Source organism: Panicum hallii, chromosome 1 (assembly GCF_002211085.1).
Source record: "Panicum hallii strain FIL2 chromosome 1, PHallii_v3.1, whole genome shotgun sequence".
Taxonomy (NCBI): Eukaryota; Viridiplantae; Streptophyta; class Magnoliopsida; order Poales; family Poaceae; genus Panicum; species Panicum hallii.
In genome coordinates this window covers 1081080-1095051 of record NC_038042.1, presented here as the reverse complement: position 1 = coordinate 1095051, position 13972 = coordinate 1081080, and the positions used below count along the sequence as shown (strand labels likewise).

Genomic DNA, 13972 nt, shown 5'->3' with positions numbered 1-13972 from the left:
TCCCCATCGTCGGCGCAGTTTGTCTCCTGGTGCAAAGTTTACAGGTTGCAGCGCAGGAGACGGACGATCAGGCTGCAGCCACGGCAGGCAGAGGATTCTGCAGGTTCAGGCTGATCAAGTGACCAGGCACGCCGCATCACAGAATTCTCTGAACCTATGTGAATAGAAGCTGATGTTGTTTCGCATGCATACAAGTGTGGGTGGTTTCAACATTCAATCACACTATATGATTATATACTGATGTTACAGTGTCAGCATTTACTGCGTGAGTACGATCATGTTATGTGCTCCAAAACTTTTAGTTTTCCAAGTGCACACATCTCCAGATGCATTAGAATTTTTCATCTCCAGTCACAACCATTCACGCCGTGGTCGGTGTCAGCCGGCGGCGAGGCCGGGGCGGCGGCGGCGGCGATGGCGTCGAGCCACTCCACCACCTGCTGCGCCGTCGGCCGCGCCTTGGGGTTCTCGCTGACGCAGGCGCACGCCACGTCCAGCACCCTGCCCGCCTCCTCCCGGTGCCTCCCCTCGCCCACGCTCGCGTCGACCACCTCCCCGCGCCTCCCCTCCCGCCGCATCCGCACCGCCCACGACGTCACGTCCCGGCCGCCGCCCGCGGGCCGCGCCATGTCCACCGGCCGCCGCCCCGTCACGAGCTCCAGCAGCACCACGCCCAGGCTGTACACGTCGCCGCGGTAGGTCGCCACCGACGAGTGCCCGTACTCTGGCGGGATGTACCCCAGCGTGCCCACCAGGTCCGTCGTCACGTGCGTGTCCGTCGGGAGCACCAGCCTGGCCAGGCCGAAGTCGGCCAGCCGCGGCTCCAGGCGCGCGTCCAGGAGGATGTTGCTCGACTTGATGTCGCGGTGGAGGACGCGCGGCTCCGACGAGGCGTGCAGGTGCGCCAGCCCGCGCGCCGCGCCGCGCGCGATGCCGAGACGCGCCGGCCACGGCAGCGCGCCCGGCCGCTCGTGGAGCCACTGGTCCAGGCTGCCGTTCTCCATGTACGGGTAGATGAGCAGACGGTCCTTGCCGGCGCGGCAGTAGCCCTGCAGCGGCACCAGGTTCCGGTGCCGGACGCGCGACAGCGTCTCCACCTCCGCACGGAACTCGCGCTCCATCTGCCAGAAGTCGCCGGAGAGGCGCTTCACCGCCGCCTCGCGACCGTCGGGGAGCGTCGCGCGGTACACCATCCCGAAGCCGCCGCACCCCACGATGCGGGACTCGTCGAAGTTGCACGTCGCCTTCATCACGTCCTCCAGCGTCATCGTCCGCTCGCCGTCGCTTTCCTCGGCTGGGAAGAGTAGCACCAGCGTCGACTTCGCCAATGACTCGAGGCTGCCGCTGTCGTCGTCGGCCGCCACCCGGGCATTGTCCTCCTGCCGCTTCGACCACACCCGCCACGTCACGGCCACGGCCACGGCGAGGAGCAGCGCCGTGCCGACGCTGATCGCCGCCACGACGCCAGCGCTGGTGCTCCGCTCCTTGTCGCGCCGCCCGCCTCCGGCACGGCCATCCTCCTGCTCCTGCTGAGGGTCCTTCCGCGCGCACCGCGCGACGTGGATGCCGCACAGAAAGGGGTTCCCCTCGAAGTCCCCACGCGAGAACGTGGAGAACTGCCCGCCGACGGGGACCTCGCCGGAGAGATTGTTCTGCGAAACGTCGAAATGGGAGAGGAAGCTGAGCCGCGTGAGCGACGCCGGGATGGGGCCGGAGAGCGAGTTGTGCGACAGGTCCAGCGACTCGAGGCTCGTCATCCCCGACAGCTCCGGCGGGATGGGACCTGACAGCTTGTTCCAGCTCAGGTCAACGATGTGCAGCTTGGTCAAGGCCCCCAGAGCAGCCGGCACGCCGCCGGTTAGGTTGTTGTGGCTCAGCACCAGGGACGGCGGGAAGCTGTTCACCTGGTTGTACTGCCGCCCCTGCACCGACGTGTTCCGGCGCATGAAGAACGGGAAGTCCTGGACCTGCGCCTCGTCGTCGTCGCCGCCGTGAGTGCCGCCGGCAACGAACCCCGGCATCCGCGTCAGGCTGCCCGGTATCTCTCCCTGGAGGGAATTGTTCGATATGTCGAGGTAGAAGAGGCGGTCCAATTGCCCAAGCCACGGCGGGATTGGGCCGGCGAGCCGGTTCCACGAAAGGTCGAGCACCCTCAGCTTTCGAAGTCCGGCGACCCACGACGGAATCGCGCCGTGCAGTTCGCAGTTGGCGATGACCAGCACCTGAATGCTGGGGAAACCGGTGATGCCGGCATCGTCGGATGGCATCTCCTCGCCGCCGTGGAAGTTCTTGGTGAGCACCAGGCTCGTCAGGTTGGGGAGGCTCTGTAGCGTCCGCAGCGCCGACGAGACGTTGGAGAAGCTGTTGCCAGTGAGCGAGAGGAAGGAGAGAGAGGAGAAGTTCGCGAACGACGCCGGTATCTCGCCGGTGAGCTTGTTCCGGCCGAGGTTGAGCGCGGTCATGCCCCTGCACTCGGGAAGGCTCGCCGGGATGGGGCCCGTGAAGCTGTTGACGCCGAGGTCGAGGTACACCAGGTTCTTGAGCGCGCGGAAGTCTAAGCCGATGTCGCCGACGAACGAGTTGTTCCGGAGGTTGAGTACACGGAGCCGGCGGCACCGCGAGAGCGTGGCGGGCAACACGCCGGAGAGTTTGTTTGAGGGAGCCGAAAGCTCCTGTAGGCCGGTGAGCGCGTCGAACACGTCGGGGAGCGGCCCGGAGAAGGCGTTGAAGGAGAGGTCGAGGCGGACGATGCTGCTGAGGTTGCGCAGGCGAGGCGACAGGCCGCCGGAGATGGAGTTGGTGTGGAGGCTGAGGAACTGCAGCGACGCGACGCCGAAGAGGTCGTCGGGCAGAGTGCCGCCGATGCCGTTGCCATCGAGCGAGAGCTCGGTGAGCGACCGGCATTGCCCGAACCCCACGGGGAACGCGTCGGAGAGCCTGTTCATCGAAAGCCGCAGGACGCGCAGCGCCGGAGACTCGGCGCACAGGGCGGCGGCATCGACGGGGCCCCCGAAGTTGGTGCCCGACACGTCGTACTCCGTCAGGTTGCTGGCGCCGGGGAGCACCGGGTGGCTGCCGTTGAACGCGTTGCCCGAGACGTTGAACACGCGTAGCGCCGGGAGCTCGATCACCACCCCGGGGCCCAACCCGCCGGCGAGCGCGTTGGCGCTGACGTCGAGCACCTCGAGGCTCCGGAGCCGGAGCAGCCCCGCCGGGATCGCGCCCCGGAGCGCGTTGCTGGAGAGGTTCAGCACCCGGAGCGCGGCGAGGCTGGCGAGCGATGCGGCCACCTCCCCCCGCAGCGTCCGGTTGGGCAGCACCAGCCCGACGACTGCGGCGCTCCCCCCTGGCGCATCATTGCAGAGCACGCCGGGCCAATCGCAGCACCCGTCGTCGGACGCGTTGGCGATCGGCCAGCCGTCCACCGCGGCGTCGAGGCCGGCCGAGAACCCGCGCAGCGCGGCGAGGTCGCCGGCGCCGCAGCGCCGCGGCTGCTGCGCGGCGCCGTTCCCGGACCGCGACAAGAGGATCGCAGACCAGACGAGCAGTAGTATCACCGCCCTGCTCCACCAGGCCATGCCTCGAGACAAGACAAGGTGGTGGTTGGTGATCGATCAGCCGTTGGCAGCTAGCTCATGATCATAGAATAAGGAAGCGCCAAGAATTCACATCTTGGGATCATGCTCTAAGCTCTGTTTGCTCCAGTTCTTCAATCTTGCTTGCTCTTCTTGTTCCCTTGCGGGAAGTAGGAGAGACCAAGAGAGAAAGAGAGAGGAATAGAGCAGCTAGAGGCCAGCCAGAGAAAGGAGTGAGAAGGAGAGGAGAGAGAAGGGGAGGAGGTGATTAACTACTCTGGGTTTGACTCTGCAGCTCAGGTTTAATACTGCTGCTAGTACACCCCTGACTTGTCCTAATTCTTCAGGTAAGTGACTTTATAAAGTAGATGTCATGATTTGTGACCCCCTCTTTAGCAAAATTTTAGTATTTTTGTTGAGTGCTTGCTTTGGTCTGTGTTGGCTCATTTTGTTGGATGCATTTGGACGCTGCAGCTAACAAAGTGCAAAAGACTGAACTTTCAGTGTGCCATCATCTTCCTCTTTGCTTGTACTATTTCTTGTTAGTTTATATAATGGCAGCTGGAGGGAGACCTCCTGTAGCCGGTGATTAAGGGCGGGCTAATTGTGGTCAACGGCTGAGGAAGGGTGACACGTGGCAGTCAAGCCTACAGCAGGCGCAGGCATCTTCTCTTGCCTGGGATTGGGCTGGAGTAGCATCAGCCGTTGATCACGAAACGGAGGGCTTTGACCGGAGGAAAAGGGACACTGAGATGAGCAGATGAGGACAGGACAGGGGCTGGTGGACCGGCGAAGTCAGCAAGTCTACCGCGCATCACGGCTCCAAGTAGAAAGTCGTTAGCTAACAAAATTACCAGTACACTAGTGGTAGTTTAGCAGTAAACTACTATCCACTAGTTATACTGCTTGATTTCATTTGACTTAAACTAGGATAACCTTTGACAGTGGACATTGCAGACAAGAGCTAAATAATGAAAACAAGAGAAATCAAAAGTTATACAGAACTGACGGTTACCGTGAAAATCTAGCCAATTTTCATCATCTTGATGAACATTGAACTGTTTAAATATGATTAATAAAGAGGAGCAAACTAACACGCTGATTTGTGAACGAATAATTGTAGGCAATTGTTATCGGGTTAATTTCAAAGTCAACTTGAAATTTTTAATGCTTTTTTCATCAATTTTTGAAAGTTTTACCGGTGCAACTAGCAAACCCACTGGCAGAGAACAACTGGCGGAGACCATGACATTCATAGATTACAAGAGGTTAGTTAGCAGCCTTTGTCATTGCGTGCATATGATTATATATCTGCAAGAGGTCAGATGGATAGAAGTTCATCTGCAATCTAGCGTGTTTCCATGTCGTCCTAATTGTTTGTGGTACAAGCCAAGAGCTTCTGGTTCAGATGAAACCTAAGAATAGTTTAGTGTGTGGTTGACCTCTGAATAAACATCAAGGGAACATGTAGGAGTAGGTGCAATGAACTGCACGGAGTTGGTAACGAGGTTGTTTATACTTTTTGCATTGGGCTGTTCATAATTAATCACGTTCCTGAATTTTTTTTAAAAAGATCAGCAATGTTATCACTAGAAACATCAGCTCTCGTTTCAATTTGTTCTAGAGATTGTATAGTTGTCATGCTCACGAAACAATAATCTAGATTGGTTTTTCTTTGAACAAGTGAAGTCCAAACCACATGTCTTTAGAAAGAAAAAAAACAAGCTTGGTTCGAATGGTGAATGCTCAGAAGTCCAAACCTTTCCTTTAATTTGTTTTTAGGATGATCAGGTAGAAGGTTGCTTGCTGAAGCAACCAAGATGGCTTGCTTGCAATTCAAAGACTATCACAATGGACTTTCGGTGCTTGAAGAACTGTGGACGGGCAATTGTTCCAGCTCTATTCAATGATAAACAAAAAATAAATGAACTTCAAAGTCAGAAGTCTTGAGTAATTGATACACGCTACTTGCTGATTGACCAAAACTAATTAATTTTTAACCTTATGAATGAAATGTGTACAATCCAAACATCACACTACAAACTCTTATCCATGAATGTTTCCAATGTTCAAATGATGTGTTACAGCATGTGAGAGCCGACTATAGGGATGGCAATGGGTACTCTAAACCCGAAACCTGATGGGTTTTTACTTCTTTAGACTACGGGTTTGGATCAAGTTTTAGACATGCGGGTTCGTTAATGGGTAAGAAGTTCTACCCGTGGAGTTTATGGGCACGAGTTTGTTCCTATAGTACCCCAACTTGTAAACCCGTAGGTTTCTAAACCCGACGCAATCCAGTACATACTACCATTTTATTGTGAACTTCTAACAAATTTGATGTTAATACTATCATTTTATTATTATGAACTTGTAACAAACTTGATTTCAATACCACTATTTTATTGTAAACTTATAACAAACTTGTTAATACCATTGCCACTTAGTAAACTTGTTACATGAAATTTTATTCCCTCTAGCATCTTATAAATTGTGAACTTATTGCTCATTCTATATTTATGCAAACTATAACTTGTTGCGTAGATAAATGTATTGTCTTTCTTAGTTGTTCAAATTAAAGCATAGTTGATAATGAGAAGAATATGCACGTTTGATCATTGACAAGCTTCTATCATGGTAAGGGTGCAACCAATGCGTAAAGGAATATCCTCGGTCACGGATGATACGTGGGTGACCCGTGGGTACTCATTAACCCGACAGGTTTGGGTTTGAGCAAAATTTTATACCTGTCATGGGTATGGATTTTTTAGTGGGTCTAAATAATTTTCGCGGGCACGGGTTGGATAGCAAAATCTAGCGGGTTTGTGCCCATTGCCATCCCTAGAGCCGACCCACCATTTGCAGAATTTAAACAAGAGCTTCAAGGTAAAAAGGTTCAAAATGGACTGTCAACTAAAAAGTAGAACATCTTCTAAAAAAAAGTAGAGCATGAACGAAGCGTATGGCAAATGTAAAATAGTATATAAGACCAGATTTATATTGCCATGAGCAGCGCTTGAACTGCACTCAGGTTCCGTCTTTACATGCAACAAGATCTATGAGCAGCCAGCTTGTTCTAGTGCCGCACAAGTCAGTTTCAGTGTTCTTGGATCACAAGACCAAAAGGCATGCTTCACGACTACTCTGAAAATAAAAAAGGCATGCTTTGCAGCTGACCAACTGACCACGGTAAAGTGGCGGTTACTTATCACCATTTTGGCCTCAAGACAGCTGCACTTATTGTTAACCTTTAGGTAAAATCCCTGCTTTTTAACCATCTGGTCCAGCTTTATTTATTTCCCACTCGACAAGTAATTTCCAGCCTCCTTTCTAATATTTTAATGAATGACTGTTAGTAGCTCAATTTTCACTCTCATTGAGCTGAGAGGATGACACTCAAGTTGGGGAAGTTTTCTGGGTTTTTCTTCATTCACACTCACAATGCCATGCCTTCCAACGGGAGGGGTGGCCACATATATATACAGCAGGCTGCTGGGCAGCAAACGAAGCCAATAATGCTAGTCTAACACTAGTCTAACTGCTGTCCTAGAGAGGACACTAACTGCTGTCCTAGAGGGGACACTAACTACTGTCCTACAGTCCCAGATGCCTGCAGTCCAAGATGCTAAGGACTACAAGATGCTAACTGCTGCTAAGGACCAGTCCAAGATGCTAAGGACTACAAGATGCTAACTGCTGCTAAGGACCACAAAGACCAGCAGCAAGGACGACCAGCAGCAAGGACTTATCCATCATTCTCCCCCTAAGTCTTGTGCGTCGTCTTGTGGGAAGATTGGACCATCTTGTAGGAAGATTGGACCATCCCAGTCCTGGAGCAAAGCTCAAGGAACTTGATCCTCCCAAGGGGCTTGGTGAGCAGATCCGCAAGCTGATCCTTGGTGTTGATGTAGCTCGCCTTGATGCTTCCTTCCTCCAAGCAACCTCGGATGAAGTGATACCTCACCCGGATGTGCTTGCTCCGTTCGTGGAAAACGGGGTTCTTCGCCAAGGCCAGAGCGGACTTGCTGTCCACCCTAAGCTCCACTGCTCCAGTGTCTCTGCCGAGTAGATCACCAAGCAGTCGAGCGAGCCAGAGAGCCTGAGTCGACGCGGTGGAGGCCGCTATGTACTCGGCCTCGCAGCTGGACAAGGCCACCACCTGCAGCTTGACCGACTGCCAGCTAACGAGGCACTTGCCGAGGAGGAAGAGGATCCCGCTCGTGCTCTTGCTGGTGTCGATGTCGCCGGCGTGGTCGCTGTCGCTGTACCCGACGAAGTGTGCCGCTCCAGGGCACCTCGGGTAGTGGAGACCATGGTCGAGAGTCCCCGCAACATAGCGAATGATCCTCTTCACGGCCTGCTGGTGCTCCGTCGTCGGTCGCTGCATGAACCGACTGACGTAGCCGACGGAGAACGCCAAGTCCGGCCGTGTGTGGGCGAGGTAGCGGAGGCTCCCCACAAGACGCTGGTACTGAGTAGCGTCTACCTCCTCCGCCGTGCTGTCACGGCTCAGCTTCAGCCTTTCCTCCATCGGAGTAAGAGCTGGGTTGCAGTCGATGAGCCCAGCGAGCTCGACGACGCGCTTGGCGTAGGCGGTCTGTCGAAGTGTGATCCCGGAGTCGTCCTGGTGCACCTCGATCCCCAGGTAGAAGGAGAGAGGCCCCAGGTCGCTCATCTGGAAGGTGGCCTTCATCTCCTCCTTGAATGCCGCCACCTCCGCAGTCTTGGTGCCGGTGATCACCAAGTCGTCGACGTACACACCCACCAGCAGGGCATTGCCTCCTTTGCCCCGCCGGTAGATGGCCGCCTCGTGCAGGCTTTGCTCGAAGCCCATCCCCTTGAGCGTGGAATCCAGCTTGGCGTTCCACGCCCTCGGGGCCTGCCGCAAGCCATAGAGGGCACGCCATGGATCGCAAACCCCGGCGGCTGGTGCACGTAGACCTCCTCCTTCAAGTCGCCGTTGAGAAACGCCGACTTGACGTCCATGTGATGGACACGCCAGCCCTCCTGGGCAGCTAGCGCAAGGAGGAGTCGCACGGACTCCATCCGTGCTTCGGGAGCGAAGGCATCGTCGAAGTCGACGCCCTCCTGCTGCACGAAACCTCGTGCCACCAGGCGGGCTTTGTGCTTGACGACGGTGCCGGCCTCATCCCTCTTCAGTTTGAACACCCACTTAAGGGTGATCGCACGGTGACCGCGAGGGAGATCAGCAAGCTCCCAAGTGCGGTTCTTCTCAATCGCGTCCATCTCCGACTGCATCGCGGCACGCCATGCCGCGTGTCCCTCGACCTCTGCGAAAGACCGAGGCTCGCCGTCGTCGCAAGCGACGTGCAACTGTGCCTCCAGGTCGTGAGGCACCAGTCCCGGCACCGGCTGATCACCGAGAAGGTCCTCCATCGTACGATACCGCAACGGCTCGCCGTCATGGTACGCGTCGACGCGCTCCTCGTCGTGAGAGAGCGGAGTAGCGAACTCCACCGGACTGTGCTCAGCAGGAGCAGGTGTCAAAGTAGACGGGCCCGGAGGAGTGGCTATCGGTACTGGAGATCGCGGCGTCGCCGGCTGTGGTGGTGCAGCCGAGGAACTCGGCGCAGCCGGAGTCGTAGCTGAAGGGCGTGGTGCCGCCGGTGTGGCGGGCGCCGGCGTCGGTGGAGGCTCGGGGACTGGGGTAGGCACGCTCGGCGAAGAAGAGCTGTCTACTCCCCCAGCTCCCTCGAAGTGGACGTACTCGACGGTGAAGTCGTCGTACGTCGGAGCCGAGCCGTCGTCCACCGCCTTGTCCCACGCCCATCCTCGCCCTTCGTCGAACACAACGTCGCGCGCCGTGCGCACACGCTGTGTCTCCGGGTCGAGAATGCGGTAGGCTTTCGAACCCTCCGCGTAGCCGATGAACACTCCCGGAGTGCTCCTGTCGTCGAGCTTGCCGATAGGGCCAAGCTCCTTGGCAAACGCGAGGCAACCGAAGACCCGCAGGTGGGAGACCGCCGGCTTACGCCCATGCCAAGCCTCATACGGCGTCATGCCGTCGAGTGCCTTGGTGGGCGAGCGGTTGAGGATGTAGACGGCCGTCACCACCGCCTCTCCCCAGAAGACGGCCGGCATGCCCCTCTACTTGAGGAGGGCCCGGGCCATCCCCACCACCGTCTGGTTGCGCCGCTCGACGACGCCATTCTGCTGCGGGCTGTACGGCGCAGAGTAGTGGCGCTGGATGCCCTCATCCGCGCAGTACGCCGTGAACTCAGCCACCGTGAACTCACCGCCGTTGTCGGTGCGCAGCACGCGCAACTTGCGGCCGCTCTCCGTCTCCGCAGCAGCCTGAGCACGTCTGATGGCGTCCGCAGCCTCTCCCTTGCTGCCGAGGATCATCACCCACATGAAGCGGGAGAGGTCGTCGACGAGCAGCAGGAAGTAGCGCCGTCCTCCTGGTGTGACCGGTGTCACCGGGCCACACAAGTCCCCGTGTACGAGCTCGAGCCGCTCCTTGGCTCGGAAGCTCGCCTGCTGGGGGAAGGAGTGCCGCCTCTGCTTCGTCAGCACGCAGACGTCGCAGAGGTGCTCCACGTGGTCAAGGCATGGGAGGCCTCGCACCATCTCCTTGGCGCCGAGCCACTTCAGGGCCTCAAAGTGGAGGTGCCCAAAGCGCTCGTGCCACTGCCATGCCTCGTCGTCCCTGTGAGCTGCAAGACAAAGAGGCTGGGCCACCCTGACATGGAGGATGTAGAGGCGATTCTGCCCTCGAACCACCCTGGTGAGAAGCTGGCGACGGTGGTCCCAGATGCGAAGGACCCCGCTGTCGATCACCACGCGGGAGCCGCTCTCATCGAGCTGCCCAAGGCTGATGATGGAGTTTCGCAGCGCTGGGATGTAGTAGACTCCGGTGATCATCCGGTGCTCTCCGGACTTGGCGGTGAGGATCACGGAGCCCACGCCCTTGATCTCCACAGCGGAGGAGTCCCCGAACCTGACGGAGCCACCTACGTCGACGTCCAGGTCGGAGAAGAACTCCCGCCGCCTGGTCATGTGGTGCGTGGCGCCGGAGTCGAGGTACCAGCCATCGACCCTGTCGTCGTCAGAGCTGTCGCCGAGGAGGACTCGGGCACGCGGCTCGTCGAGGTGGAGTAGAGCGATGGCAGGCGGTGCTGCTGGATGCGGCCCCATGTCCCCGTGGAGTAGGAACAGTGCCGGCTCGTCATCCGGCTGGGCCTCCGCGACGTGGGCTTGGACCCCACGCCTCCGCTGCGTGCAGTCCCTAGCCCAGTGGCCGGGCCTGCCACAGTTGTGGCAGGCGTCGTCTCGTGCCGCCTTGGGCCTGTCAGCGGTGCCGCCTTGAGCATCTCCGCGGGCGCCACCCTCGGTGCGCCCTCGTGCCCCGGCTTGGGCACCTCCGCGTCCCTTTCGCGGCTTGCCGCGCTTGCGGCCACCAGTCGAGGGAGAGGGATCCCCCCCCTTCCGGTCATCGCGCCGAGCCTCCCACTGCTCCTGAGTGAGGTGGAGCTTCCCACCGATGGAGATGCCTCTCGAGGGAGGCTGTGGCTCGTCGCTGTCAACGACCTTGAGGCGACCTATCGCCTCCTCGATCGTCATGGTGGAGAGGTCCAGCAGAGACTCGATTGAGCGAGCGGTCTGCCTATACCTCTCGGGGACGCAGCGGAAGAGCTTCTCGACGGCTCTCTCCTCGTCGTAGGTGTCGTCGCCGAACTGCACCACCTTCTGCAGCAGAGTGTTGAGACGAAGTGCGAAGTCATCAACATCCTCACCTGGCTTGAAGGCCAGGTTCTCCCACTCCTTGCGAAGTGCCTGGAGAGTGGTCTTGCGGGCGCGGTCGCTGCCGATACGTGCCGCAGCGATGGAGTCCCAGGCCTCCTTGGCAGTTCGCTTCTTGGAAAGCGTGAACTGCATCTCGGGCGGGGCTGCTGTGATGAGAGCATCCAGCGCCCGTCGATCCGCATCGTAGTCGACATCGCCGTACCGGACTGCCTCCCACATATGCCGCACCTGGAGCTTCACCTCCATAACCGCGGCCCACTCGACGTAGTTGGTCTTGGTGAGGGTGGGCCACCCACCGCCGGGACCGACGTCCCTGACCACCGCCTGGAGGCCGTGGTAGCCGGGGGCGCCGCCACGCGCACCCTAGCCAGGAGCGCCGCCACCAGAGGCGCCGCCTCCGCCGCCAGGCGCGCGGCCCCCTGGACCGCCGCCGGGCGCGCCGGCCTCCGGGCCGCCGCCGTGGGGGTGGGCTGCTGCCCACCGCGCGGTCCGCTGCCGCGCCCTCTCCCTTGCCAACCCCTCAAGGTCCCCGTCGGCGGTGGTGTCGCCGGCGATGGAGCCGCTGAGGCTGCCGCGCAAGGTCTCAACCTCGACCTCCGCCGCACGCGCTGCATCCTCCGCCTCCGCTGCTTCCACCTCCGCCCGGGCGGCTGCCAGCTCCGCTGCAGCCAGCCTGGCCGCCCTCGCCGCTGCTGCAGCGGCTTGAGCCGTCGCTCGGCTGCGCTCCTCTGCCACGGCGAGCTCGGCGTCTTGCTGGCGCCGTGCGCTCGAGGCGACCGAGCGCTGAGACGGTGCGTCGGACATGGCGCACCTCCAAGGGGCTGCTGCGTGGAGAGGGGGAAGGGAACGGGGGAGAAGAGGCAGCCGGAGCTGCTGCTGCTGTTGCAGCGGTTGGTGCAGCGGCTGCACTAGGTGCTGGTGGTGGCTGCGCTGCTACAACGGCTTCGGAGGGGGAGGAGCAAGAGATATCCAACCTACAGGAAAGTACGGCTCTGATACCAGATGTTAGTAGCTCAATTTTCACTCTCATTGAGCTGAGAGGATGACACTCAAGTTGGGGAAGTTTTCTGGGTTTTTCTTCATTCACACTCACAATGCCATGCCTTCCAACGGGAGGGGTGGCCACATATATATACAGCAGGCTGCTGGGCAGCAAACGAAGCCAATAATGCTAGTCTAACACTAGTCTAACTGCTGTCCTAGAGAGGACACTAACTGCTGTCCTAGAGAGGACACTAACTGCTGTCCTACAGTCCAAGATGCTAAGGACTACAAGATGCTAACTGCTGCTAAGGACCAGTCCAAGATGGCTGCAGTCCAAGATGCTAAGGACTACAAAATGCTAACTGCTGCTAAGGACCACAAAGACCAGCAGCAAGGACTTATCCATCAATGACCACCCATGGATTTGCAAAAGTCATCATCATCATATCAAAGGGCTGAGTGCAAAACACCACTGCAAAAAGATGTTTTTTCCGAGGATATGGTTAAAAAGCAGCATGATTTTCAGGGTCTGCCACATCACTGTTGCCATGTAGGGATGAGGTATACATGGAGTTTATTTGTGTGTGCGTTTAATTAATATACATCTCTGTGGTGGCGTGTTCTCATTTTGGGCTCATTAGGAGGTGAGATGGTGGTGTCTTTTGCTTTGCATCCAAGGATTAGCTTTCTTTAATCTCATGATGAGCATTGGATCAGAAGCAACGGCTCACAGCATGTCAACCATTTGTGCAGGCATAAAATATGCAGGCGGTGGAGGTGGTGGAATCCACTTGTTGTTAGGGCTTGAGAGGCAGAGATATCAGAGGATGTTACAAATCTTCTTGGTCACTTCACAATCTACTGTCCCATGCCTAGGCTTTTATTTCTTGATTTGCTATAAGCTAAAATGTATGGATTATCGTCAAAGTGTGACTGCCAGTTGCTTTATGAAATATTACATCTAGAATTCCACTGTATGATTCTGAAAAAAAGGGCTACTTGTGCGTATTTACTTATCTGTCTGCATTTTCCCTATAAGGCACTGCCACAGATAGAGCCTCATAAGCTTAGTACGCAGTTCAAGAAAAATGTTTGGGAAATAAAAGCACTCAATTTGCATAGAAGATTAGAGCTAGCTCTTCATTAGTGGACACTCTTTTTATCGATTCAGAAAAAAGTAAAACTTTGTTGTTCGATGACGAGACGCAATTAGGCGGTGATAGTGGATGATGCATCTAGTGTGAGTAGCACCCCAACAATAGATGGATCGCCCGGCACATTTCCTGGTGTTTGCAAGCCCTTGCACTCTTGTAGTTGGTGATAGAAAGGAGGGGAATCCATCAGTTCCATTCCATATTTCCATCCATCCATAGAACATTTGCTTTGTGGAATGGGAGGGGTATAAAGCAGAGGCATGCAGGAAAGGGAATCTGCAGACAGCACTTGGACTGATGGCAATTTCTTGAGGGTGAGTGGAGCTGGATGCCTCTGTGATCTCTCGTCTCTGTGTGTGTAGTGCTTGTAGTTGTAGACATGCATCAAGTGGAGGTGCAGACATATTTGGTTTGGAAGACCGAAAGTCCAAGGCCAGGAAGTTGCTCTTGCTCGCCTTTTTACCAGCCGGATAATCATGGCTCCCAGCAGAT

General features: G+C 57.0%; 1 protein-coding gene across 1 annotated transcript; it reads right to left on the bottom strand.

Annotated features, from left to right (window-relative positions):
* Nucleotides 1–243: 243 nt before the first annotated feature.
* LOC112883601 (phytosulfokine receptor 1-like) lies at nucleotides 244–3578 on the bottom strand. Its single transcript, XM_025948931.1, has one exon. It carries the CDS (start codon nucleotides 3576–3578, stop codon nucleotides 342–344), a length of 3237 nt encoding a protein of 1078 aa, XP_025804716.1. The 3' UTR covers nucleotides 244–341.
* Between the last annotated feature and the right edge of the window lie 10394 nt (nucleotides 3579–13972).

What these genes read in the sequence shown, in the direction of transcription:
- LOC112883601 (XM_025948931.1), bottom strand. Translation starts at nt 3,578, where the DNA reads ATGGCCTGGTGGAGCAGGGCGGTGATACTACTGCTCGTCTGGTCTGCG.